Source organism: Phymastichus coffea, unplaced genomic scaffold, assembly GCF_024137745.1.
Source record: "Phymastichus coffea isolate CEN01 unplaced genomic scaffold, Cenicafe_Pcof_1.1 PCOF00035, whole genome shotgun sequence".
NCBI classification, from domain to species: Eukaryota; Metazoa; Arthropoda; class Insecta; order Hymenoptera; family Eulophidae; genus Phymastichus; species Phymastichus coffea.
This window is the reverse complement of record NW_026706846.1, coordinates 2,769,770-2,796,726: the sequence shown is the minus strand read 5'-3', so window position 1 is coordinate 2,796,726 and position 26,957 is coordinate 2,769,770. Positions and strand designations below refer to the sequence as shown.

Here is a 26,957-nt window from a genome sequence, read left to right as displayed (position 1 = left end):
TAGCGTATAAATAATAACGACAGGTCATTTGGCGGTCATAACGATTGGAATTTGTGGAATAAAACATATACGAGTAGATTTTTTTAAATTTCTTTATATAATATACTGTGCATCATCCGCAAGAAAAATAGCACTTATCAGAAAAACCGACTAGAAACTTTAATTTTAATCAAAGATTTGACACAATAAAAGAGCAATGATTTGTTCTGTCATTTCAAAATCGTATTTATCAAATTATTATTATAAATATATGTAAATATATGTTTGTTTAATTTATTTTCCTTGATATTGTTGGCGAATAGGCCGGGCAAGAATGAAAGTAACCACAAAATATTGAAAGTCTAATTGTATTATTGAGCATGGTTAAGCAACTTCCAAAGTCATTTCAACACTGTTTGTTATTAAAATAATATCGAAATATTCTTGTTGATACGTAGGAAAAATAATTTTTTTTATATTGTGTACAAGTGTACATTCCCTAGCAATTCTTCAATGGTAAATGTTTGAAGTCATATTTAATATGTATTTATTTCAGTTATGTAAGGCATCTAAAACGAAATATCATCCATACTATTGTAAGATAGATTTCACTACTTTAAAAAAATTTATAAACATTTTGAGTGAGAGTTAAAAAGAGTAATAAATATTAGTCTTCATTACTTTCAAAGCCTCATAAACACAGCAGTAATTATATAATTTACGCATCATTAATATATTTAAATTATAAACAATATCTCAAACTAGTTTTTATCATCCGTGCCACTGTTTATAGATTTCAATATTTACAATAGTTTAGAAACAATTAATGAAGTTACTGACTTTTTTAAGTATTATCCTGATTATTTAAAGTCTTCGGTCTAGAAATGGTTCCAGAATCATCATTTTTCACAGACTGTTTAGTAGATGCAGGATTATAAAACCTGTCTTCTACGAAGTACTCATCGAAGGTATAATCAGGATTTGAGTTTTGATTTTTTATCATTTCCATGCTTGATGTGCTTGATAACTTGCAATATCATTTACTATGACACATATGGCATCAGTTTTAGACTCATTTATCATTTTACTTTGTAAAAAAATTTTTATGTAAAATACCGGTAAATTTTCAAGAAGAAAATTTATATATTTAAAAAAAGAAAGATTTATATGGATGTATAACAAATTAAAAAATCATAAATAGTATGTAGTTAAACAAAATATATAATTTTCAACTTACAAAGCCTCGATTCAAGTTTTCATCTTCTAAATTCATATCCATTTGATTATAAGCATCCACGCTCATGTATAATGGAGAACTTACATCTGAAAAAAGAAACACGCAAGCATCATTATTTGTTAGTAAGTAGAAAAATAATAACTTTACATGCAAGGCTGTAAATTGATTTGATCTTCATACTTTGTGTATTATCTTGAAAATGGTGAGTAACAGTTGACTGTTCATTGGAATTCACAAAACTAGAGATGACAGGGGTTTCTGTTGATTTCTGTGAAAGCTGATCTGTAAAGTAAGTATAAATATTTGTTAAACTCTATATATAAGTAAATCTTGAAATGTATACGGCTAATGTATTACCTTACCACTTGAAAAATCCGTAAAGGATCGAGATTCACTTGAAAAATCCGTAAAGGATCGAGATTCACTTGAAAAATCCGTAAAGGATCGAGATTCACTTGAAAAAGGCAGCCTTAATCTTTTAAAGATACTGTCAGTATCTGTTATTGAACAAGACATATTATTTATATCTGTTGAAGTTGAATTGAGCCGTTCATGATCTTCGATACCACGACTACTGCTGGAACTTTCAGAATTCATGGTTTGATTCAAGAACAGAAACAATGATCATCTAAGTATTCTAACAAGGAAACCCCCCCAACCCGACCTCACCGATTTCAATAATCTTTTGATATGTTATAGTTCATCAAAAAATAAGACATACGTATTTTTTTTATCGGCGGAAAAACACTTTGAGGGGGTGAAAACAACCCTCAAAGTTCACCCCCAAAAATAGATTTTTCAATGTATCTCAGCATCTAATTGATATTTTACGACCAAACAAATTTCATATCACTTCTCATGTGAAAAGAAAACTAGCACATGCGATTCCGACCACAAGGGATGCAACCCTTATTCTTTTTATTTAAAATACTATCTATTTCATGGCTATTTTTATGAAAAAACTTAAAATAACCCGAAAAAAATTGGAAAAAATATTACCCTACATAAAATACAAAAATAAAGTTAATCTAGTCAAGGTTTTCTTTGAAACTACCCCCTTAAAGTTGAAAAACCACCCCTAAAAAATTGTTTTCAATACATTACAGGTGGTGTTGATAATTTAGTGTAAAATACGTTAAGCATCATTTATACTGTACAAACACAACTATCTCGTGCAGTTTCGACCACAAGGGTTGCAACCCCTAATTTCTGTCATCGAAATTTTTACCTTCTTTGTACCTATTTTTGAAAAAAAGTTCATAATGAGCTTGAAAAAATTAGTAAAAATATTACCGTGATAGAATAAGAAAAAAAATTTACCTTTTATTTTTAAAACCACCCCTTATGTTGAAAAACCACCCCCAAAAAATTGTTTCCAATACATTACAGGTGGTGTTGATAATTTACTGTAAAATACGTTGCTCATCACTTATAATGTACAAACACATTTATCTCGTGCAGTTTCGACCACGAGGGTTGCAACCCCTAATTTATGTCATCGAAATTTTTACCTTCTCCATTCCTATTTTTGAAAAAAAGTTCATAATGAGCTTAAAAAATTGGAAAAATTATTATCGTGGATAGAATACGAAAAATATGTACCAATTCAAGATTATATCACCCAACAAGACCCAGAACTGGGACAACGTTTTTCCAAAGTATTTTGTTGCGCCGATTCCGAATCTGTCCGGAAAAATGATCCATCACCCAGTAGCAATTTCTAAAACTCCCCTTATATCCCAATGGCAATTTCCCGCACTAACCCGCACTATCAGAATGCTTACAACCCCCCCTAATAACCCCCTAAAAACCTCCAATAAAAATGCCGTTAGCCCCCCATTAATAGCCCGAAGACATAGCTGAGCCCCCTTGCAATCTTATGGCAATGCTTGCAACCCACCGAATAACATAATGGCAACGTTATCAACCCTGCTAACTACTGGGGTTATTAGGGGGAGGGTCTTATTGGGGGGGGGGGGGGAGTTATTAGGAGGTTAATGGGGGGTTGTAAGCAATGCCATTGGGGGATATTAGGAGGGTTATTAGGGGGAGGTTTATTACCATCGCCATTCGGTGATTAGGAGGGTTGATAGCATTGCCATTGTTTTTGTTGGTTGAGTTTTTCTCCTTTCTTGTGACTAAAATTGTAAACGGCCAAGCAATATATATTTAATTGATTTTTATATGCGTTACTATAATTCATTCAGTTACCAATTAAAAACAATCAAAAAAATTAGGACGGATTTATTGTTCATACTTCTTACAATAATGATATTCTTCATAGAAGTCCTCGAAACATAATGATTTTTTGCACCAACCGCAACGTATAATAGCCACATTTTTGCATCCTTCTATGTCACAATGTGTATTGCAGGAATCTCCAAAACTGTAAGCAACAGGATTGTCAAAATTTTCTGGTTTTTTAGTGAGGTAACCACTCTTGAACCAGGAATATTTAAAAAGATTAGTATATCTTGGTGAAGATAATTGATTGTGGACTAACGACTGAAGTTTAATAATGTTGTTTCTTTTATGTAAATCCAAATCATAATTCATCAAAATTACGGTATCTGAAAATTGGCGGACAAAGTTCTTCCATATGCGAAATCCAAAAACATCAAGTGGCTGAACTTTTCCCGTTGTACCAGTCGGTATTTTTTTTAAATTTATAATTTTATCACGTGGAGTTACAGTTTCTATGGCACTGTCACAATGACCGCTCCAGGAGTCAAGCAACAGCATCGTATTGGAACCTACATTAGGGAAATATACTTTTTGCAGACATATTTTAAAGAGATCTAAAATCAAAAATCTTATTTGTAAAATCATTTATAATGACATTAATTGTAACTAGATGGGATTATGTATACCTGTAGTCAACTTTCCAGATTTAGATGCTTCTACGTAAACATTTTCGGGTCTAAATAAAGTGGTTTCAACAATGGGTCCAAACTCACCGCTAGATTCCTTCAAAACTAAAAAGAGTGGTGACAGTAATTCTCCTGCGGCTGATATGAGTGGCTGTATAGTATAACTGTGGGTTGTTGAAGAAACTGACTGTACTAAACACTGTACCTGCTTTTCCCCTTCAACCGCTAGCGTTCTTCCGGAGTGCATTTCCAGTTGGAATCCGCTCTGATCAGAATTAAACACATTATGAATTCCAATTTCTATCCAATTCAATCCAGCAGGCGCTTTAACATCAGCAATAAAAGTATTTGCTTTAATCGTTAGTTCTGAATTACTTTCTAGTGTTTTCTTGGTTATAAACTTTTTTATTTTCCGGGATACTATTCTATGAGCTTTCTTGAATTTACAAAGCCAGTTATCCGAAACTTTGAATCTTACATCTTCTGGTCCTATAATCTTTTGAGCTTGCAATGCCCATCGACGTATGTCACGATCATGAATGATGTAACCAGCGTCTACTGCTGCTTTAAAATTATCAAAAGTGTACTGACAAATTCTTGCAATTTTTTCTCTATAAGTACCACCTTTGTTGACTTATAAGCCCAACGTTTCAACTGACTCACAGATGAAACTTTCTTAAATTTTTGACGTACACTTTCAACACTTAAATTTTTTTTTTTACCACTTCTCCAGTATTCTACGGCTCTTTGCTTATATTCAAAACTGACATCTTCATTGTCTTTGGTACAATGGTCGGTGGGTGCTTCGAAATCGTCAGGAAAATGGTGTTGAACTTCATCTTCTACTATTTTTGCAGCATGATCTTTGTAATCTTCTTGAAAATCTAATGTATCTTCAACGATCATATCTACTTCATTGAAATCATTCACGGAATCTATTAAAATGCTTTTGATTCTTTCCGACAATTGAATCTCTTTATAATTTGTCTCACTTTCAGGTATTTGTAGAGTTTGAAAGTAAGCTAATAATAAATTTAAAACGTTCAGAGCGTTAATTTTCATTTTTTAATCTGAAATAAAAAAAAAAATATATATATATATATATCTTATATATCTTCTATTATATTAAACAGAAGGCACGAAATTCTCCGTGCGTCCGTCCATCTATCCGTCCCCTTTTTTTCCTTATTTTTCCTCTGTATAGGTCTCTCCTGATATCGCTGGGGAATAAGAAATAAACTGAATAACAAATAAACAAATTAGGATAAAAACAAATAAATAAACAAATTGATAAGTAAACAATAATGATAAACAAACTTATAGAAAACATTCATGAAAAAAATTAATTAATAAATTAAAAAGTAAACATATTAATTAATAAACAATAATAATAAACAAATCAATAAGTAAACAATAATTATAAACATCATTAATTAATAAATCCTCATAATCAGTGTAATTTCAATTTTTTTAATAACAAATATTAAAAAGCCGTAAAATTATTTGCATATAAAAAATAATTTTATAGTTATCCTTACGTAGCAGGTACTACGAAATACGAATGAACGAAATAGTATCTTATTATTATTTGTACTTATAATCTTATATTCTTATTACTATTTATTATGTTGTTAGTTCAATAGTCGATACAATACGTCCAACAACAAGAAAGTTTTGTTGGCTACTGATGAAGAATTACTTACTCATATTTATCAATCATGAAAATAACAGACAATCGTCAGAGACGCTGATAGTAGGACGTAAATAAAATTCTGATAATACTATCATTCATATACCAAAATTTTTGCGCATCCGAGAAACTATACTTATCTTCTAGGTATACTTATAATATTATATTATTCTTGACTTGTTTTTTTATATAATAAAAGTTATTTATTTTTTGATAGAATTAATAAACGATAGAACGTAAAAAATTTAAAAGAGAGCAACAAAATAGCTATGGAATCATAGCTTATTTGATTTAGAAGAGATTGCAACGATATGTCAGAAACTTTTTTTAGGATGATTTTTCAACATTGAGGGTGGTTTTGAAAATAAGTTTGAACAGGTAAATTTTTTATTATTATTCTATCCACGATAATAATTTTTCCAATTTTTTAAGCTCATTATGAACTTTTTTTTAAAAATAGGAATGGAGAAGGTAAAAATTTCGATGACATAAATTAGGGGTTGCAACCCTCGTGGTCGAAACTGCACGAGATAAATGTGTTTGTACATTATAAGTGATGAGCAACGTATTTTACAGTAAATTATCAACAGGACCTGTAATGTATTGGAAACAATTTTTTGGGGGTGGTTTTTCAACATTAGGGGTGGTTTTAAAAATGAGAAGTAAATTTTTTTTTCTTATTCTATCCATGGTAATATTTTTTCTAATTTTTTTTAAGCTCATTATGAACTTTTCTTCAAAAATAGGTACAAAGAAGGTAAAAATTTCGATGACAGAAATTAGGGGTTGCAACCCTTGTGGTCGAAACTGCACGAGATAGTTGTGTTTGTACAGTATAAATGATGCTTAACGTATTTTACACTAAATTATCAACACTACCTGTAATGTATTGAAAACAACTTTTTAGGGGTGGTTTTTCAACTTTAAGGGGGTAGTTTGAAAAAAAGCTTGACTAGATTAACTTTATTTTTGTATTTTATGTAGGGTAATATTTTTTCCAATTTTTTTCGGGTTATTTTAATTTTTTTCATAAAAATAGCCATGAAATAGATAGTTTTTTAAATAAAAAAAATAAGGGTTGCATCCCTTGTGGTCGGAATTGCATGTGCTAGTTTGCTTTTCACATGAGAAGTGATATGAAATTTGTTTGGTCGTAAAATATCAATTAGATGCTGAGATACATTGGAAAATTTATTTTTGGGGGTGAACTTTGAGGGTTGTTTTCACCCCCTCAAAGTGTTTTTCCGCCGATAAAAAAAAATACGTATGTCTTATTTTTTGATGAACTATAACATATCAAATGATTATTGAAATCGGTGAGGTCGGGTTGGGGGGGTTTCCTTGTAAGTGAAAACACATTTTCAGCATTGCCCATAACCTATTGTTTTCGTCGGTACGCTGAGTCCGAATTCCACAAATATTGTATCCGCATAAATAAAAAATTTGAGAAAAAAAATGAAAAATCATGAATCATTATTGATCTTTATTTGCTTCATGTACAGACACGTTTACTCTTTGTTTTAACATAAAATAAAACTTGTTTCGGTAAATTAATTAAATTAATTACTAAGGCACCGAGAAATTTCGAGCGGCAGTGCAATCTATAGTTTTATATACTTCTTTGTTCTTTGTTCTTTCTCACTTTTTTGTCACACAGAATGTCACCGCCAACAATCTCTTGTCTTCATTGTTCGTTTAAACCAGCTCTTATCTAAGTCCAATTGAAATTCGACTTTTAATCAATTTTTCACAATTATCAGAGCAGCAATGTTGAGCAAGTTTCTTGGTGAAGGGTATTATGCAAAAATTAAGTATCTCGAAGACGGTATCAAGGAGACAATACCTATCAAAGACATATTGGAATTTGATAACATAGAACCTAGTAAAGCTAGCAAGATATTTGATAACCTGTTTGTATACACTATTCTTTGGCACGATAAAAATAATGATCAAGTTAAATTAGCCGTTCAGATATCAGCAATTAAAAGTAAGTGAATTCAATTTTTTTAGTATTATAATAATCAATGTTATTTCTCTTATAAGTATGAATTGGCTGATGTAATCTTATACACATGTATATCAAATATATTCAGCAACTAAGATATGAAATAGATTTCGAAAAATATACAAATGCAAACTATCGTCATTGTTCATGCAAGATAAGAATTATATTTTTCTTCCTGCTTTTTTTCTGTACATAGCTTTTGAAAGATTCAGCTCACGGTGGTCCTGAACCAACTTTAAATAGCATGGAAAAGCACCACGAAAAAAATCATGGGGTTCGATTCAGAAACACAAAATGTAAGCTCATTTAAATTTTTACAGAATTTCTGAGGGCCGTTTTTGAAAAAACTCATTTTTGAAAAAAGAAATATAAAAAAGTGAAAAAAAATCACGTTTATGTCAATTTTTTTCACGAAAAAAATATTTGCAACGTCTAAATATATTTTTCGAAGCTTAAGTAAAAGTAGTTTTTCTAATTGGTATTCAAATAAAAAATTATTTTTACAAAAAATTCTCTATTAGCATAAATGATGTACATCTTTTCATTATAGTGCGTATCAATATATCAGTCTTCGTCGAAATGTTGAAACAGAGCGTCGCACTCGATTGTCAGGTGTGTTGTGGAAGTTATTTCTCTGTTTTGATCGCGTCAATGCATGAGAAGTATTGTAGTCTTTCGCGAATATGCATAAAATAAAAAGTCGCGCTCTAACCCACGAAGAAAATCGATCGAAAATATGTTTGTTGTGTTTACAAAAGAAAAATGATTTGAGGGATATTGCTGGTGCATTACTGTTAAAGAATGAAAAAGTTTGCAGTTATGATGTTAATGATGTTAATTTACCCAGTGCTATTTGTAGTTCATGTAACATTAAAGTATATCGTGCTGCGAAGAAAAAAGAAAATGGTGATAGTACAATTAAAATCACTTTGCCAGATTATTCTGGTTTCAAAAAAGTTATTCGTAATACGAGGAATGTTGATGGTAATATTTGTCAGTGCGGCTTGTGTATGATTGGAAGATCAAATCGTGCTACATCTAATAAAAATGACACTGCAAACCAAGAGAAAAGAAAATGTGCCAAGTGTCAACGGGATTATACTTATGGACGAAAACATATTTGTCGAAAAGTTATGAACTATAAAAAAATAGAACGTGTCACACAAGATTTGACCTTGAAAGAAAAGGAACATTTGGCTTCTAAATTGATTAAAAACATAACAGAAGAAACAAATACATCGTTTGATAAAGGTAAACTAGTAGCATTATCCCAAACTCACGGAAAGAGAATGCGAATAGAAGTTAATAAATCTGAGCTAAAAGGTAAAAAACTTTGTCGACAAATTTCGGCTGAAGACTTTAACAAAATTTCAATAGATCTCAATTTATCATCAAACAAAGCTAAACGTTGTGCTAGAGCTATTCGAGTTGCAACGAATGATAGAAAATTTTTCGAATCCAATCTGAATACTAAATTACAGAAACTAAATCACACACTCGATTCTTTTTTTGAAGTCAAAAACTGTGATATAACAGATATAGCGAATGGAAAAAGAACTATTTCCTCCCAAACCCTCGTATTTTGTAACAATGTTGAAAAATTAGTAAGCACAATTGTATAAAAAAGAAATATTAATAATAAACACTTGAAATTCGGAATAGACGGAGGTGGGGGTTTCTTAAAAGTCTCTCTTTCAATACAAAATGACGATGACAGTATTATAGAAACAAGAAAAAATACACGGCAAAGTTATAGGGATGGTCTTGCTGCAAAGCAGTTTAAAGATACAGGTGTGAAAAAAATATTATTGCTTGGCTTGGTCGCACACACACAAGAAAATTATGAAAATGCTTTGATGTTATGGCAACTTTTGAAGATTAAAAATATTGAAAGTACAATAGCGACGGACTTGAAATTAGCAAATGTTCTAACAGGTATAATGGCACACTCAAGCATGCATCCTTGTACGTGGTGCACTGCATCGAAAAATAATCTCAATGAATGTGGAGTTTATAGAACTATTCAAAATTGTGAAAATAGTGCCTGTTCCTGGAAGAAAAAGGAAAGTATTAAAACAAATGCTAAAAATTATAATAACTGTACAGATAACCCAGTGTTTTCATCACAAGACAACAATAAGAAAATTATTGACATAATACCACCACCAGAATTACACCTTTTAATTGGCGTTGTAAATACTGTATATAAAGATATGCTCTCTTGTTGCGAAAAAGACAGCTTACAGTGGGCTCACGATTGTAATGTAACTCGTGAATTCGTGCACGGTAGTCCAGCATTTGCCGGAAATTCTTGTAAGAAACTTTTGAATAGTGTTGATTTATTACGAGCGAAATGTTGTATCAATTGCTTGAAATACGTTCAGTGCTTACAAAATTTCCGAATCGTGGTTGACTCTTGTTTTTCTTTTGTGCTTAAACCTGATTTTCGGTCTTGTATCGCTAAGTTTAGAAGTAGTTATATTGCTTTGGATATTTCAATCACGCCGAAAGTTCATGCAGTTTTTTTTCATGTACCTGATTTTTGTGCCAAAGTTGGAAGAGGTCTTGGTTTCTACAGCGAACAAGCTTTGGAGTCATTGCATTCCGATTTTCAAAGTATTTGGGCAAAATATAAAGTTCATGAGTCTCATCCAAACTATGCCGAAAAATTGTTAAGAGCCGTTCAAGAATACAATTCGAGGCACATATAAGTGATCGATCAATTAGAAATCTATTCTCGAAAACTATAAACTGTGTTATATATGTGCCTTATATAATTGTTATGCGTTACTATATGAAGTTATTTTATTTATTATGTGTTTTATGAAGAATATATTTATTACAAAAACTCAATTGTCATTTTTATATCTATTTTCCAACGTATCATTTATGCTAATAGAGAATTTTTTGTAAAAATAATTTTTTATTTGAATACCAATTAGAAAAACTACTTTTACTTAAGCTTCGAAAAATATATTTAGACGTTGCAAATATTTTTTTCGTGAAAAAAATTGACATAAACGTGATTTTTTTTCACTTTTTTATATTTCTTTTTTCAAAAATGAGTTTTTTCAAAAACGGCCCTCAGAAATTCTGTAAAAATTTAAATGAGCTTACATTTTGTGTTTCTGAATCGAACCCCATGATTTTTTTCGTGGTGCTTTTCCATGCTATTTAAAGTTGGTTCAGGACCACCGTGAGCTTTATCAATTTATAAAGTGACAGTACCAATACTCGACCATCTGTACCCAGTTTCCAGCAACTTTTATTTCAACTTAAATTAAAAAAAAATTTGGTGATCTATAGTGATCTAAGCAAACCCTTTTTTTTCCTTTTGTTTTTTTAAGTGACTTTTTCCAATTCTACTGTAAAACCCATGGAACGAGTAGATATCAATTTGGATAATTATTATAGATTTTGAATTTTACACAGCTTAAAAAACTGGCAACTAGTACATAGATTCAATACAGGTATAACAAAAAATGGATTTTTTCGACCCAAAACATTGGTTACTTCCCTTAAGACCTTATAAAATCGCTCAAAATGCTACCTTCCTAAAATACGTCCTTATTACATCTTATTTACCATTATTTCAATATAAAATATATTGAATTATAAAATAAATAGAAATATCAATATAAATTCAATATAAAATATATTGAAATATCCATTTTTGTATGAGGATTAGAATATTAATTTGTACGTAAGAAAATTTCTTTCTTCTGCTGATTCTCGTTCGAACAATATATTTAATTTTGTGAGTTAGAGACTTTCAAACTTTTTCAACTTTGTGCATGATTCCAAGAAAACAGATGGATGAAATTTAATTTGAAGAGAGAGAGAGAGAGAGCTAAGTTTTTTCTTTCTATAAGGTTTACTTGCTGTCCAAACATGAACCCATGTAAAAATTTATGGACATTAAGGGGGCCAGCTGGAGTTTTTCCTGTAAATTTTAAAATCCTGATTGAGTAATGAAAACATGATAACTTTTTAATTTAGTGACAACTTTTTGAAAGTAGAGTATAAAATTAAGTAATTTATTCACTTACGAATACCAAAAGTCACATCAGGTACCTACAACAATCGTATAAACCATAATGAGTGAAAAGTGCTTTGCCGCAGACTGTAAAAAATTATGCTTGGGCTAGATCACTCTAATCGAATGGATTCTACTCCTTATTTATGCCTTTACAAGATAAGTGAAGGGTTTTCCTAAAAAATAATGCCTTCATTATTAACATGTTCCATTTATGGTCACTTTCTATAATTATTATCATTTTTTGTTACAAATAATTTATTATTTCAACTTCAACTTACTTTTAGCAAAATCCCTTCACTTGTTCCTTGGAAAATATGTATTAGAATATATGCACCAAATTTCAGCCCAATCGGTTCAGAACTCTGGTCAAAATCCTACGGCCAAGGTGTTTTCAATGTTTCAGATCATACATTTTATATATGTTCATCGTCGTCAGTATCTATCGAATCATAAAATTAATCTAAAGAATATTGTATGAATATCATAGTGAGATTGAATAATATTTAAATTATATACTTCGGAATTCATAATCGGTTAAATTCGCCTCGATATTTTCTTTTTCACTATCTATAGCACCATAAGCTGGTGATTTACCTAAAATATACAAAAAAGCTTAGTAGGTATTCCATCTCGATTTGTAATAACTATCGCTTCAATTTTGAGTTTCAATGTTCATACAGCAAAAATGTATTCTAGGGCCATACTCACAAAGACGCGTGTCTTAAAATTGGCAGAAATATATTTTTTTCGAATGCACAGTCTATGAAACTTTTAAATCTGATGATAGATTATAGAACCATATAAGTAACCTTTTATTTAATTTTTTAGAGATCCATACTAGCGCCGAGTTTACGGAATTCGATGAGAAAAGAGGAATTTTTAGTTCGCTCCATGATTCGGTCGTCGCTAGATATTACGACCAAGAATCATCGGAGGAGTACGAAGGAAGTCCTCTGAAAAAAAAGAAAACAAAACTGCAGCAAGCAGTAAAAATCAGGATTTGAAACAACAGCAGTTGGTGAGTTGAAAAAAAAAAAATTCATAAATTTCCAAGTTTGTAAAGCTCATAAACAAGTTCGACTCCTGATCTGATCATGCGAATAGCGAAAATTCAATCCTTGAATATATCCGGAGCTACTCACTATTAAATTGTAGCGAACTTTCAAAATGCTTATTTAATGGAAGTCGAATGAATCAGATATAATAACTATTATAATATATTACTACTAATTAAGATAATAGAAACTCAGTTTTATTAGAGTTCGAATTTGAGTTTCTATTTCGTAAAGTATTTTTTTTTTCTGTTAACTATTTGAATGCTGTTGATGATTTCAGAGTTGCCACAAAAACGCACAAAAAGAAGTGATGGAAAGATTTATACGCACTAATACACTATCGTTGCCTTTGAATAGCGAGCAAAACAAGCCAAGCACTTCAACAGCAGCTGTTACACCACCGTTGGTGGCGATGGCTCATGATTCTACAGCTATAAATGATCGGATTAAAGAGCTTGAAAGAGAGATCGCATCTCTACGTGAGAGCAAACAAAAAATGAAAAACTCTTTGCAAGTAATAGAAGAAAGATTAGAAACTTTCCAAATAATGAATGAAAGATTGTAGATAAAAAATTTGCGCCTGGAAGAACTTGTAAAAGAATTGAATAACGGTAGAAAATCTGTATTTGAGGTAATTTTTTTAATATCCTTCTTAAGAAATAAGATGGCTTGGAAGTGAAGTTCTTGTATTCGTAAAAGTAAGGTTGAGGCACGCGTAAATCGCGTTTGACTGTGCAAGAATTTGTCGATTTCCACATGGGAGACCATCCATTTTTTCAAAAAACTGTTGAACCGCGAACATTGCGCGTTGTCGAACTCGTGTTAGAGCTCATTTCAAAGTCATTCTAAAGTCATAACTATTTCACTAATTTCATCGTCATCCTTGGATAATTTCCGTCTTACATTCAAAATTAAATATTTTCAGATTCAAAACTACTTAATTTTCATGCTAAATGTTGAGATAATTTTAAACCAAAAATGAAATTTGCATTAATGATTCATTCCCTTACCAAGGCACTGTGGCTGACAAATAAGACAAAAATCAGCTACAGTTTCCTGTTAGCGCTATGTTTCGAACCTTATGTGTGTGTGTGTGTATATACGCGCGCGCGTGCGTGCGTGTGTGTGTGTGTGTGTGTGTGTATAATCAATAAATATAATAATCAATTTATTGACGAATTTATGTTTTTAAATGACTATATTCTCAAGCAACAGCTGCAGACAAACCTACCTAGTATGACGCCTACGCCTAAAAAGAACGATGAGGATATTCTGGAGAAGATTGTAGGCGACAAAAGTACACTATCCACTACAAATATTGATTTTTGTACATCACAAAACAGTCGCGAAAGTTCTGCAGAGGAAGGTAGACGAGATGAATCGATACAAAATATGTACAATGACTCTGGAAGATCTACACCAAGAAGAGCATTTGAGCACAATTACGGTGCAGAATCATCAGAAATTTTTAATTTGGATGATGAATCGATGTCTCCGGAGATGCCTAAATCAAGAGCGAAAAGTAATAACAATATAAACAATATTTTCACATATCATTTTATAAGTCAAAAATACTTTCCGCTAATAAGTAAACGGTGTATTGAATTTTATAAATCTGTTGAGAAAATTTAATATGGAGCGTTACCTGGAATAGTGTTTGAATTGTCACAAGGATTTCCATGGTTCCTATGGCATTTTGAATGCTTTTTCGATAATAGAAGAAACTTGACTTAAGCACTTTGACTCTTTGTTATAACGTTACAGATTTTTTTTGTCAATTTCCGCCAGGAAACCACCTTAAGGGGGCTAGCCGATGTTAAACACTGAAAATTAAAAATTTTCATTATTCCGGTGTAAAAAAATAGTTCTTATAAAGATACAGACGTGGGACTTTTTTTCAGCTTAAAGTACTCTGAATAAACTTTGATTTTCTTTGTTACAAGATCCAAAGTATTTATTGTACACCTAATATGGACACAACAAACACCAAGCTATATTTTTCGAAAAATTGAGTTTTGCCAGCTTTTCTGAACACCAGAGTAAACGAAAATCATTTTGGGAGAGCTCATTTTCTTCGTTGTGAACCGGATTATAGATTATGTGGAGCATTTTTCTATAAAAATTGATTCTTCCTAGTTTTTTCAGCCGATATATGAAAATTTATTGTTAGAAGAAATATATTTTTTAGGAAATAATCTTAAAAAAATAGTTGGAATCAATTTTTTTTAAAGTGCTCCACTTAATTCATAGTCCGGTTCACGACGAAGAAAATGAGCTCTCCCAAAATGATTTTCGTTCTCTGTTGAGTTCAGAAAAGTGTGACAAAGCTCAATTTTTCGAAAAATAGAGCTTGGTGTTTGTTGTGTCCATATTAGGTGTACAATGAATATTTTGGAACTTGTAACAAAAAAAATCGAAGCTTATTCAGAGTACTTTAAGCTGAAAAAAATCCCACGTCAATATCTTTATTAGAACTATTTTCACACCGCAATAATGAATACTTCAAATTTTCAGTGTTGAACACCGGCTGGTCCCCTTAAACATCCAAAAGGCATGTACCAGTACACTGATATTTGTCGGTTAATAGCTGTTACTATTAAAAACGATGAAAATTAAGACACGTTTTTTGGGTTATTAGGTTATTTCTGTATTTTTTTTCTTCTTGATCGTGCGAACGGAATTCTCGATAAGATGTAAGATGGTGCTATCCAATATGGCGTCATTTGGATTTGTAATACGGTTCAGCAACGCCACAACGTGGAATGATGTTTCTGTTATTGCATTATTATAATTTGAATGATTTAAACGATTCTAAAACGTGAGCTCCGTTTTCTAGTTGACTTGCTGCATTTCGGAGTAAAGATTTTCCTGATTTTATTAGGATTTGTTTTGGGTGAAAATGTATCTTTTTATGCTGTTCGATCATTCGGGATGAAAATCTGCAATACCCCACTATAAACGAATATTTATTATGTTGATATTAAAAACTTCTTGTAGGAAAGATTACATACAACACATCTCCAGATATCAACAAACAACCGCGAACACAGCATGTCAAGGAAAGTGATTCCGGACTTGAAGATGGCAGGTCACTTTCAATAGGTGAAGATTGTAGCTCACAAAGCTCTGCTGTTCCGGCAGTGAGTCTTCGGACCAAAGAAGTTGCAATGTTTACGCGCAATTTGTTTAAAAATTCGAAAAATGCGGCAAAAGATGAACAAGAAAATGAAATGGATGAAGAGGCCAATAAAATGACGGAATATTTTTCAAATTTTGGGACAAAAACAACCACAATAACTGAAGGTGTTACAGTGAGTTGAATAATTTTATAATATTTTGTAGTAATGCGCCATGAACTCAATCAATTTTCCATGTACAAACACCTAAAATTTGAATATTTTCACGACTAGACTAGCGAGTACAGGCCGTAGTGCCATCGCTAGGGCAGGCCGCCACCGATAACAACTGTAGGCTCATTTGCATTTTCCGCGGCGCGCCTGCGTCCGCCGACTCACTGGCCATTGACCAAAAGAGGGGAGCCTTGCGGCTTGGCCGCGGAAGCTCTGCCATCATTATATTCATTTTCCGTTATAATCTCAACGTTCGCGGACGTGATCTCGCGTCTCTTCAGCCACATGTCCGTACGTTGAGAGAGTTACAATTTTGTCGCGCCTCGTCGTCGCGATCAGCAGTAGACTAATTAATTGATACGTTGCCCGAATACTGCGAAAATTACGTGAAAACCAAACCACCAATCGTGATTTCGTCTTTGCCTTTTTCGGAGCAGGCTCGCCTTTTGCAATCCATTGTTTTGACTATTCTTTCGTTTCAGGAGTATAGTGATGGAACCAGGTTTCATCTGCAGTTATGAATCGTTGCAAAATATCGGACTCGTTTTGCATAAACCGCGTCAATAAGGCCTTGGAAATGTTCGTTCGAATGCGTTTTTGGTCCAAAGTGAGCAAACACGGCACCCAACGCGCGGTTTTTACGCATGCCCAATTCTTCATTCAGTATATGGCAAATTCGTTTTTTTGATATACCAAGAGCCTCTTCTATCTCTCTAACCTTAATTCGACGATCGTCCAATACCATTTGGTGAATTTTTTCAATGTTATCGCTGGCTGTCGCAGTTTTTGTTTGCCCTGAACGCTCATCACCAGCCAAGCTGATACGACCACGTTTGGATTCGGCTGCCTAAAATTTTACGATCGTACATGGAGGTGCAGAATCTCCGTACACAGTGTCCAACTTTTCTTTGATTTGCGTTGGCGTATTTCCTTTTAAATACAAGTATTTAATGACAGCTCGATACTCAAGTTTTTCCCAATCTGCACAACGACTCATTTATCTGGTTGTTAAGTAAAAACTAAGTGTCCAAAATTGCTGAAATTTTGCTGAGAATCTCCCAAGACATGTGCATACATATATCCCAATTTATATAGATAGGGGCTGCCATCTTCAGGTTGAGGTCGGAAACTTTTCAGACAACCCACGTATATCGCCCATAGGGCTCATAGCACATATATCTATATCGATATATATTATCTATATCGATTTATATCAGTACAATTTATAATTGAGTTTGATTTTGCATCAACCCTTAAAAAGTTACTCATCGATAACCCAATAATTAAATTTGCATTACTCGTTTTGATTCCAAAAGCAATGTCAAAAGCTCTTTTTTTCCAGATTACATACATCTGGTTGAACAAGCATTTCAAAATGCCTTATGAAGATTGGAAATTGCTTCTCAAATCGAAAGACGAAAGAAAATTCATGAAAGGAGTTCTTCGAGCTCTTCATTCGCAAGACGGTGATTACACAAAGCTGCTGAGTACAAGATGTGTGTCAGCCAAGCCGTCTTACACACCAAGAGGAAAAAATATGCGAAAGAAACTCTACAAGTTCGAGCTTATGACAATCGAAAGCAAGTATATTTCGAATATTTCATCATCTCGGTTCTCGTATTTGACAATAATGGATTACCCGATCGATTTACAGAATGTTTGAAATATTATTGCAAGAAAATGAATATTGACGAAGGAAAAATGAAAAAAATTCTTTAAAAAAAATTATTATTTAACAGAAGAGATTAATTATTGCATAAAAATGCAAAAGAAAACGTCCGGTGAGCGTACAAATGAAGACACTGATATTGAGACATGAATATTCATATTAATAATATTATTAATAATTTCTTACTATTTAACTTATTTGTTTAACTTATTTGCCATGTAACATTATTTATTTATTGAACCAAATATTTTCTTCTAAATAAAATTATAAGCGATACTAAAATGCCTAAGATTTTTGTTACTCGTTGTTAACGGATGATTCGATCTGGATTCCTAAAAAGTCCATGTTGGATGACCCGTACAACTACCTACATTTCCTACAAAAGCCATGCTGGGTCACCAAAAAATTGACCTGGATTTTCTGAAAAATCCATGCCGGAAAATCAAAAAAAACCACCTGGATTTCCGGGAAAATCCATGCCAGAAAACCAAGGAACACGTGGTTTTCCTCGAAAATCCATGCCGGAAAACAAAAAAATCCACCTGGATTTCCTGGAAAATCCATGCCGGAATACAAAAAATCCACCTGCATTTCCTGGATAATCCATGCCGGAAAACCAAGGAATCCACGTGGTTTTCCTCGAAAATCCATGCCGGAAAACCAAGGAATCCTCCTGGATTTCCTAGAAAATCCATACCGGAAAACCAAGGAATCCACGTGGTTTTCCTCGAAAATTCATGCCGGAAACCCAAAAAATCCACATGGATTTCCTTGAAAATCAACGAGAAATCTACCTGGATTTTTTAAGAATTTCCACCTGGATTCCACGTGGATTTCCATACTCGATTTCCAGCTGGATTTTTTCAATAGGGTCCCCAGACCTCCTCTCTCATAGTGGCAAGGGCTAGTTTTGAGACAAAGATAATTTAATTCTTTTTATGTTGTGAGCGTGCAAGGCTCAATTTTTAAAGTTTTAATTTTTATTTCAAATTGTGAGGAAGGATTTCAATTTTTAATAAAAGTAAGTCTAAATTTAATTTATAGAACACATAATTTCCTTTTAGTAATCTTTCTTTAAATTAATTTTCCCAATTCCGTATCGCTCGGTCCTCTTGTTGCAAAACAAGTTGGATAGAATTGATATTTAGTTTAACACTCAGAACTTGGATCAATAGGATCTTTATAAGTTTGAGTGGAATCTATAGTCAATTCTCTGTGCCTTCTGAAAAGATTGGCGCTAAAATAATCGATTTAGATTCAGGGATTAGATAAGCACTGGCGCCGTGCACGTCAAATTTTCTGTATTTTAGCTAACATCAATCTTTCCTTACCCGGGTAAAGTGAGAAATCACAGCCGAAAAAGATTAAAAATTCACGCCTCACAATTAGTGAGACGTAACACTATTGTTGAGTTAGTTACATTAGTATTTTTTTCTAATGGGAATCCCTATTTTTGACCACGGATTCGCACATAGCGCGAAACTCAACATAATACCTTATCCAAATGTTGGATTTCGCGCTATGTGCGAATCCGGGGTCAAAAAGAGGGGTTTCCATTACAAAAAACACTTCGACCTTGAAATGACCTTCAAAATGAGGTTAAAGGTCAAAGATTTTTGGTGCATTCGGTGGCTCACTCTGTTCTGAACAAATTTTGTAGAGGTCATTTTTCGATATCATAAAAATTAAAAAAACGCTTTTAGGTAGTTTTTCAAGCATTTGACCATAAATCGACCTTCTCAAGGCCATGAAAAAGAAATTTTAAAATACTGTTTTGGACGTAAAATTTCCCGCTCTTTCCGAAGCCGGTGTCAAAAATAGGGATTCCCATTTAAAAAAAACAATTCGACCTTCAAATGACCTTGAAAACGATGTTCAAGATCAAAACTAATTATACAGATAGATGGCCCCCTTTATCTTAAACAACTTTTATCTGAAACATTTTTCACAAAAACACGAATTTTCGATTTTAAAATGGCTGTACGGATGGTCTGGAACACTCGGTATATACAACATTCGATAAAGTCAACGTTGAATGTCATTATTGCAAGATGCGAGGCTATGTAATAGCTGATGGTTACAAAAAAAAATTGGATGAATTATATGAAACAAAATCAAAACCAGAGAAATGATCAACGGTCCTCTACGAATATCCCAGTGCAGAGGACGAATATAACCCGGGTAGAGATAGGAGAAGAAACGGAAGAGATACGCCTATACCCATAAATAATGTTTGCTGCAAAAGTTCCAGTAATTAATATCAAATTTTTGGAAAACCATTAGAAGTAATGTTAGACAACGGATCAGAGACTAACATCTCAATATTGGTATTGTACAAGATCATTTCGATTATGTAGATAATACTAAACGCCGTCTGTTAAAGGGCATCGGGATAGAAAATTTTTCGACTATTGGAGCAATCACTTTATCAGTATTTGACAAACCAACTGAATTTTTGTTAGTGCCAAGCAATTTTCCTGTACCCTGGAATGTGATACTCGGAGCTAATTACTTCTTGGTCAGTAAGACTACAATAGGGTTAGAAAAACGAAGATTCCTCTCAAACAATCATTCAATTACTTTTACGAAATTAAAAAATTTTGTATATACAGGATTTTGCTCAGTATACAATGTTGAAAGAGAACAACTAATACTAAGAATAATACCTCGTATCAATAACGAATCCTCCAACAGGATCTCAAGAATATCTTCTTATTGATACCGGATCTGAATACAACAATATTAAAAAAAGCTTGTTACCTCTTATTAATGCTATTGATAGTTCACTTATTATTAATTTGAAGGGAATAGGTGAACAAATAAATCTGACTTTAGGAATAACAGAAATAAAATTATTAGGAACTGATACAATTTTTCATATTTTAAAAGACGATTTTCAAATGGATCATGCCATAACTATGGGTGCTTTATATTTAGAGAATACGAAAGCCACTATTGATTTTGAATATATTACTTTTGCTACAAAAAACTTTTTAGTATCATTAATAATAGAAAATAAGATGAATAATAAAAAACCAAACTTTGTTGTTTATAATACACTTACTAATGAAGAGTTTAAGAAAATGCTATAAGAGTTAATACCAATAGAGAAAGTTGAACTACCGTATTTAGCAATACGCCATGTATTCTCAATCGCACAAAAAGAAATTTTTCAGGATCTCGATATTCAAGAATTAGATGATGTATATTTCAATATTGCAGATTTATATATTGAAGAGGAAATTAAACAGTCTAATAAGAAGATAGAAGATTGAGTAGATTTAATTCATATGAATACTGAAGAGAAAGAATATATTATAAAGTTATTAAATGGAACAAGAGACGTATTATACTTACCGGGAGACGAACTATCGAGCACAGATAAAATTATACATGAAATCCCTATGATAGAGGAAATACCTTTAAATGCAAACAGTATTAAATTCCTCAAACAATGAAAGACAAATAGGACCATCATGTGAATAAGTTACTTAAAGCAGGAATAATACGAGAATCGAATTCTTCTTACTTAATCCGGTCTGGATTGTGCCAAAGACTTCAGATGAGAATAGTCGTATGGTACTTGATATGCGAGAACTCAATGAAAAGATGGTTGCTGACTCGTATCCCATTCCAAATATTACACATATTTACACAAATTTTCGACGAAGTAAGAGGAGCTAACCTCTATATCATTCTAGATCTTTCAAATGGATTTTGACAACTGAAGATGCACCGAAAAGTTCATAAAGAAGCTTTAAAACGCCGTTTGGTCAATATCAGTTCGTTTATATACCCTTTGGTTTGAAAAATGCACATTTCAGCCATTAATGAATGTTTTTGTATATTTAGATGATATCGTAAATTTACGCAAATGCCGTGAAAGAACATGATAGAAAGCTTAAAAAATTGGTAGATCGATTGAGGGAAGCCGGTTTGAAGTTACAAATCAGCAAATTTAAATTACTCATGCGCAAAGTAAATTATTTGGGTCACGTTATAAGCTGAAATGGACTTGAAGTTGATCGTAAAAAGGTTGAATTAGTTCAAGATTTTCCACTCTCTAAAAACGTTAAGAATGTACGTGTCCGGCACGTACTTTTCCCACCCTAAGGCGAAATTTGCCAAACTTTAAAGTTTTATATATCAGCGAAAAAGAGTTATAGAATAAAAAACTTGACGCCATTTCAAAGGTAATAGCAAAAGCTTTAAGTAACGTGAAGATAATATTGTTTATATTAGAATTAAGTTTTTAATGCTGTAACGGGGTGAATTAGCTAGTACAACCGGGGTTTATTAAAGAACGAACTCCCACGATGCAGAGCTGACCACCGCTCCGTTAAACACGTATTAGTATACGTGTATTTGCCTTTACGTTTGATAGTTTTGTTCCGATGACTTCTTTTCAACCGAGTTAAGTCACCTGACTTGTGACACTCGATCTATCTTAGTTATGAGTGACCTAATATTTATTCCAACTAATCCTCTAGATTAAATCGGTTTAAAATTTAACTGGTGATAGATCCCTTAAACTAATTGGAAACGAAATAACGTATTCGGCGAATAAAATTAATATCGTTTATGGCTAGAGAATTACAGTCTTTGATGGGCCGAAAAACTAACGCATGCGAATAGGATTTACAATGTTTAACAATAATATGGGGAGAGAGAGAGAATTCAAAATTCTACCGCGAAATCTAACGCTCGGCGTGAAACAAAAATAACAGTCGCGATAGACAAAATATTCTCGTGAAACAGAAGGTGCACCTGCTCTGCGGTGCAATTACGGTGATCAGCCGTAATTGTTGAAGCAAATCGACTGTCGGTACTCCTCAGGAACCAGCTGCGCTGCCTCGCTCACGAACAATTGTTACTCCGACAAATGCTGCTGCTCGCTTGCTGCTGTGTTTTGTTGCTACTGCTAAGGTCTATAATCACTCACGCACGTATCCAAAATATCCCAGGACCACTTTTTATAGCAAAACGGCGAAACGCTGTGAAAACTAATTAGCGGTACTTTCGCAAGTAACAGCTGAGGCTTAACTGAAACTTTGAACTCTGATCGCGCGCCCCCTTTCTCTTTTAGACGTTCGCTCTAGCATCGCGATCGCTACCGAATCACGAACAGATCGATTGATCGAATCGACTACTATTGCAATGCTTAACAAAAGAACATAAAAAATTTCTTTTATTGTTGCCCATATACAAGATTATTTATTTGCTACACAAATCAGCAGATCATTAAAAATCAAAACAAAATTAAAAAGTGTAATTTTTCTTTTTAAAACAAGAGGGACAGAACTCATGGTAACGTAGTACACTTTATTAGTAGTAATAGGGAAGCTTGTGATGAAGGTACTAAAGTAATGATTAAATATAATCAAATAGTAAGCAAACAACTAGTAAATGTTGGAAAAGTAATCAAGTAAGTGAGGGGAAAGGGTATTATCGTTTGGTCTCTGTATTCGCGATGAACATCCCGAATCAATAAGCCATATTAAAAAAAATATATACTTTCAACTTTAATTATATTAAGAAACTTATTAAAAAATTTGAATTTAACAGTAGTCTATAATACAAAAAGTAAGGAAATAGAGAAATTAGAATGGATAGAGGTAGTCAATATATTAGATATCGTCTTTAGAAATACTGATATAACTATTTTAATTTGTATGAATATGTGTCGACAGATTCGAAAATAGACTATAAAACAAAAACGTATTGTTGGCATAGCAACAAAATTAGTTAATATTTATTAATCAATCAGTTGTTATTAGTTAGTTAATTAGTTGATGTCCAATTGATATCATTTATACTTGTATTATACAAATAAATTATATTTCTATTAAAATAGTAAAACGATTAGTTATTTTGCTATAAATACACTCGAATACGTTCCCCTAGAGCGACGAGATGCAATCTTGTATGAGCTTTATACGTCACCGATTGGAAGACGTGGAGTATCAAAAACCTTTTACCGAATTAGACAGAATTTTTATTGAGAAAATCTTAAGGATGATATTCAAAGACGCATACAGCAATGTTTAGAATGTCAATTAAGGAAATTAATCCGATTGAAAACTAAACAACCTATGATTATTACCGATACTTGTGCAACCGTTTTTTGACAAAATCGCGATGGATATCGTGGGACCGTTAAAGAAAACCTTAAATGGTTACGAGTATATTTTAACGATGTAAGATAAATTAAGTAAATTTTGCCTAGCAGAACCTTTAATAGACACAACGTTAGCAACGATCGCTGACGCTTTCATGAAGATATTTATATGCGTCTTTGGCTAAACCAAAGCAATACTAACGGATCAAGGAAAAAATTTCCTACATAATTTAATAAAATGAATTTCTAAACGTTTTAAAATAAGAAAATTCCAAACTACGGCGTTTAGACCACAATTTAACGGTTCATTAGAATGTTCTCACCATTTTTTAGCTGATTTTTTAAAACAATATACCGCTGCTGATAATAATTAGGACGATTGGCTAGATTTAACTACGAGGTGTGTTCAAAAAGTAAGGTGACTTTGTATTTTTAAGAAAAAATATTTATTTATTTATGAATATTTATGTTGTCCCCATCAAAGTAATCCCCCTCAGATACAATACACTTATGCCAACGGTTTTTCCAATCCTCAAAGCACTTCTCATAAGCACTTTTCGGTATAGCCTTGAGCTCTTCCAGCGATGCAGTCTTTATCTCTTCAATCGTTGCAAATCTCCGTCCTTTCATAAGTCTCTTCAGTTTTGGGAACAAGAAAAAGTCACATGGGGCCAAATCCGGTGAATATGGTGGCTGAGGCATGATTGTGGTGTTGTTTTTGGCCAAAAAATCTCTCACAAGCAAAGATGAGTGAGCAGGGGCATTATCGTGATGCAAAAGCCATGAATTGTTTTTCCACAATTCTGGGCGTTTTCTTCGTATTGCTTCTCGCAAACGGCGCATAACTTCAAGATAATACTGTTTATTAACCGTACGTCCATATGGTAAGAACTCCTGATGCACCACGCCATGGTAATCGAAGAAAACAGTGAGCAAAACTTTGATATTTGATCGAACTTGGCGTGCTTTTTTCGGTCTTGGCTCATCTGGGCTCTTCCATTGGGACGATTGGACTTTGGTTTCGATATCATAACCATATACCCATGATTCGTCACCAGTTATGACCCTTTTGAGTAAATCTGGGTCGTCGTTGACGTCATTCAACAGTTCTTGAGCGGTGCTCATGCGACGGTTCTTTTGGTCAAAATTTAGCAATTTCGGAACAAACTTCGCTGACACACGTCTCATGCCCAAAACGTTAGAAAAAATTTCATGGCACGAGCCAAGTGATATACCAACATCCTCAGCAACTTCTCTGATAGTGATTCGACGATTTTTCCGAACAATTTTCTTTACTGCTTGAACGTTTTCATCAGTTGTTGACGTGCTTGGGCGTCCAGAGCGAGGCTCGTCATTGGCATCTTCCCGGCCATCTTGGAAGAGCTTGTACCACTTGTAAACATTGTTTTTACTCAGAACAGTTTCACCGTATGCCTCCGTCAACATTTCAAGTGTTTCGGAGCACTTTATTTTATTTTTTACACAAAATTTGATGCAAATCCTTTAATCCATATTTTTCGATAGCAAGAAATCACCGAGCACGCAAAACACTTATAACCTTTACGCTTCTCACAACCAAACAAAAAATGCTATACACTTGAAACTTGGTACAGATGTTCGGGAAGAGTGTACCAACATAACAAAACAAAAAAATCGATAATCGAAAGTACGTTGCCCGAAAAATTTGAAAAGTCACCTTACTTTTTGAACACACCTCGTATGTTAAATTATAACAGTTGTGTACAAGAAAGTACTAAACACACTGCTTATGAGATTGTTTTCGGATGATGTAAATTGTAAATTGTATTCGGATGAGCTAAATTATCATCTAATAATCCCCTAATTAGGAGAAGGTTATTTACTATCCACTTATAAGGGATATATAACAAATTTAGTAACAAGGTTAGTGGGTATACAAAAATTGGCGCAAGAAAAAAAAATATGGCGACTTTTTTCGAAAAAAGCACTGAAAAATTTATCGAGAAAAATTTAAAAATAAATTTTTCTTTCAAAATAGCATGTTTTTATTCAACAAAAATGAGCACAAGTTTGCACAAACATTTCAAACTTTCGAAATATGACCTACAAAAATTAAAAATTCCAAAATGTACGTTTCAAAATGGCGGCGAAGTAGAAATTTCTTTTTTAACTTCAGAAGTGTTTTTTTCGAAAACTAGAGACTTTCGCGAAAAATTTCTCGAAAAACGCTTCTGAAGTTAAAAAAGAAATTTCCACTTCGCCGTCATTTTGAGACGTACATTTTGGAATTTTTAATTTTTATAGGTCATATTTCGAAAGTTTGAAATGTTTGTGCAAACTTGTGCTCATTTTTGTTGAATAAAAACATGCTATTTTGATAGAAAATTTGATTTTTAAATTTTTCTCGACAAATTTTTCAGTGCTTTTTTCGAAAAAAGTCGCCATATTTCTTTTTTTTGAAATCTAATCATCATTTTGACTTTAGAATCTTGTAGAGCGACCCCAAAAACATAAAGTAAGTCATTTTTAGACATATTCTTGATGTTTAAGTACTTCAAAAATAAACGCAAAGTAAAGTTAAGATTTTTGGCTTTATCGGCGTTAATGGGTTAATCCTCAAAATTTTAAACTAGGAAATTACATATTTCTCAAATCTGATTCGAAATCAGGTAAACTTGAAAACCATTATACTGGACCCTATAAAATAGTAGCTATTTTGCTTAAGAATAATATTAAAAAACAAATCAAAAAGGAACCTAAAGTCGTTCAAGCTAATCGACTTAGAATATCAGACATTAATCAACACTAGATAAGATAAGAAAAATATAGAATTTAAAAAAAAATAAATTAATGTATAAATAAATAAATAAATAAATTACCAAGGAACATATAATAAATTTTTGATTATAGATTGAAATCATGTTTTTCCTACTATTATTCGTAACTTATATAATCAGTCTAGCCAT

The 26,957-nt window shown here is 32.7% G+C and overlaps 1 protein-coding gene across 2 annotated transcripts in view; it reads left to right on the top strand.

Annotated features, from left to right (window-relative positions):
* LOC131663404 (MORN repeat-containing protein 4-like) overlaps positions 1–26,957 on the top strand; it is a 297,631-nt gene that overhangs the window by 216,098 nt on the left and 54,576 nt on the right. Inside the window, exons 4-5 of one of the 2 annotated variants that reach the window (XM_058933801.1) lie at positions 15,873–16,186; positions 17,568–17,916. In XM_058933801.1, the coding sequence (XP_058789784.1) occupies positions 15,873–16,186; positions 17,568–17,888 (635 nt within the window). In that variant the 3' untranslated portion in view covers positions 17,889–17,916. Of the gene's footprint in view, positions 1–15,872; positions 16,187–17,567; positions 17,917–26,957 lie in introns of those variants that run through there. The other variant, XM_058933802.1, reaches the window with a different exon arrangement.